Source organism: Eimeria mitis, genomic scaffold, assembly GCF_000499745.2.
Source record: "Eimeria mitis Houghton genomic scaffold, Emh_scaff4222, whole genome shotgun sequence".
In the NCBI taxonomy this organism is placed as follows: Eukaryota; Apicomplexa; class Conoidasida; order Eucoccidiorida; family Eimeriidae; genus Eimeria; species Eimeria mitis.
Genome location: NW_013572548.1, coordinates 3,248 through 3,983, shown reverse-complemented (window position 1 = coordinate 3,983; position 736 = coordinate 3,248). Strand labels below are relative to the sequence as shown.

General features: G+C 59.8%; 1 protein-coding gene across 1 annotated transcript in view; it reads left to right on the top strand.

Annotated features, from left to right (window-relative positions):
- EMH_0073480 (uncharacterized protein) overlaps positions 1–736 on the top strand; it is a gene marked incomplete at both ends in the record, with an annotated part of 4,502 nt that overhangs the window by 1,104 nt on the left and 2,662 nt on the right. The window contains one exon of the mRNA XM_013499334.1: positions 200–281. Coding sequence (XP_013354788.1) covers positions 200–281 — 82 coding nt within the window. The remainder of the gene's footprint in view (positions 1–199; positions 282–736) is intronic.

The following is a 736-nucleotide window of genomic DNA, read 5'->3' as shown; positions in this document are numbered from 1 at the left end:
CTACTGCTACTCCTGCTTCTATTCCTGCTGCCGCTGCTGCTGCTGCTGCTGCTGCTGCTGCTGCTGCTGCTGCTGCTGCAGTTCTAGCGGTGAGCCCAACCCCCCCACACCGAGGGCAGCTCCCCCCCGTTAATAACGCCAGCAGCGGGGGCCCCTGGGGGCCCCCCTTGCTGCTGCTGCTGCTGCTGCTGCGCGTGAGCAACAACTGGCTGCGCAGCAACAGCAGCAGCAGCAGCAGCTGCTGCTGCAGCAGCAGCAGCAGCAGCAGCAGACCCCTGAGGGTCACCTACTGCAGCATGAGGATCAACTTTATTAATCTGCTGCTGCTGCGGTATATGTCTCTGTTGCTGTTGCTGCTGTTGTTGCTGTTGGTGTGATAGATGTTGCTGCTGCTGCTGCTGCTGCTGCTGCTGCTGTGAGAGGTGCTGCTGATGCTCTAGATACAGCTGCTGCACCTGCTGCTGCTGCTGCTCTTGGTTTAACTCTGCTTCTCTGCAGCCCTCCTGCAGCGGCGAGGTCACCTCCGCCTCAGCCAGGAAACAAGAAGGAGACAATGCACCCACAAACGAACTGCAGCAGCAGCAGCAGCAGCAGCAGAAGAAGCAGCAGAAGCAGATGCAGTAGCAGCAGAAGCAGATGCAGTAGCAGCAGCAGCAGCAGCAGCAGCAGCAGCAACAGAAGCAGTAGAAGCAGCAGCAGCAGCAGCAGCAGCAGCAGCAGCAGCAGCAGCAGCAGT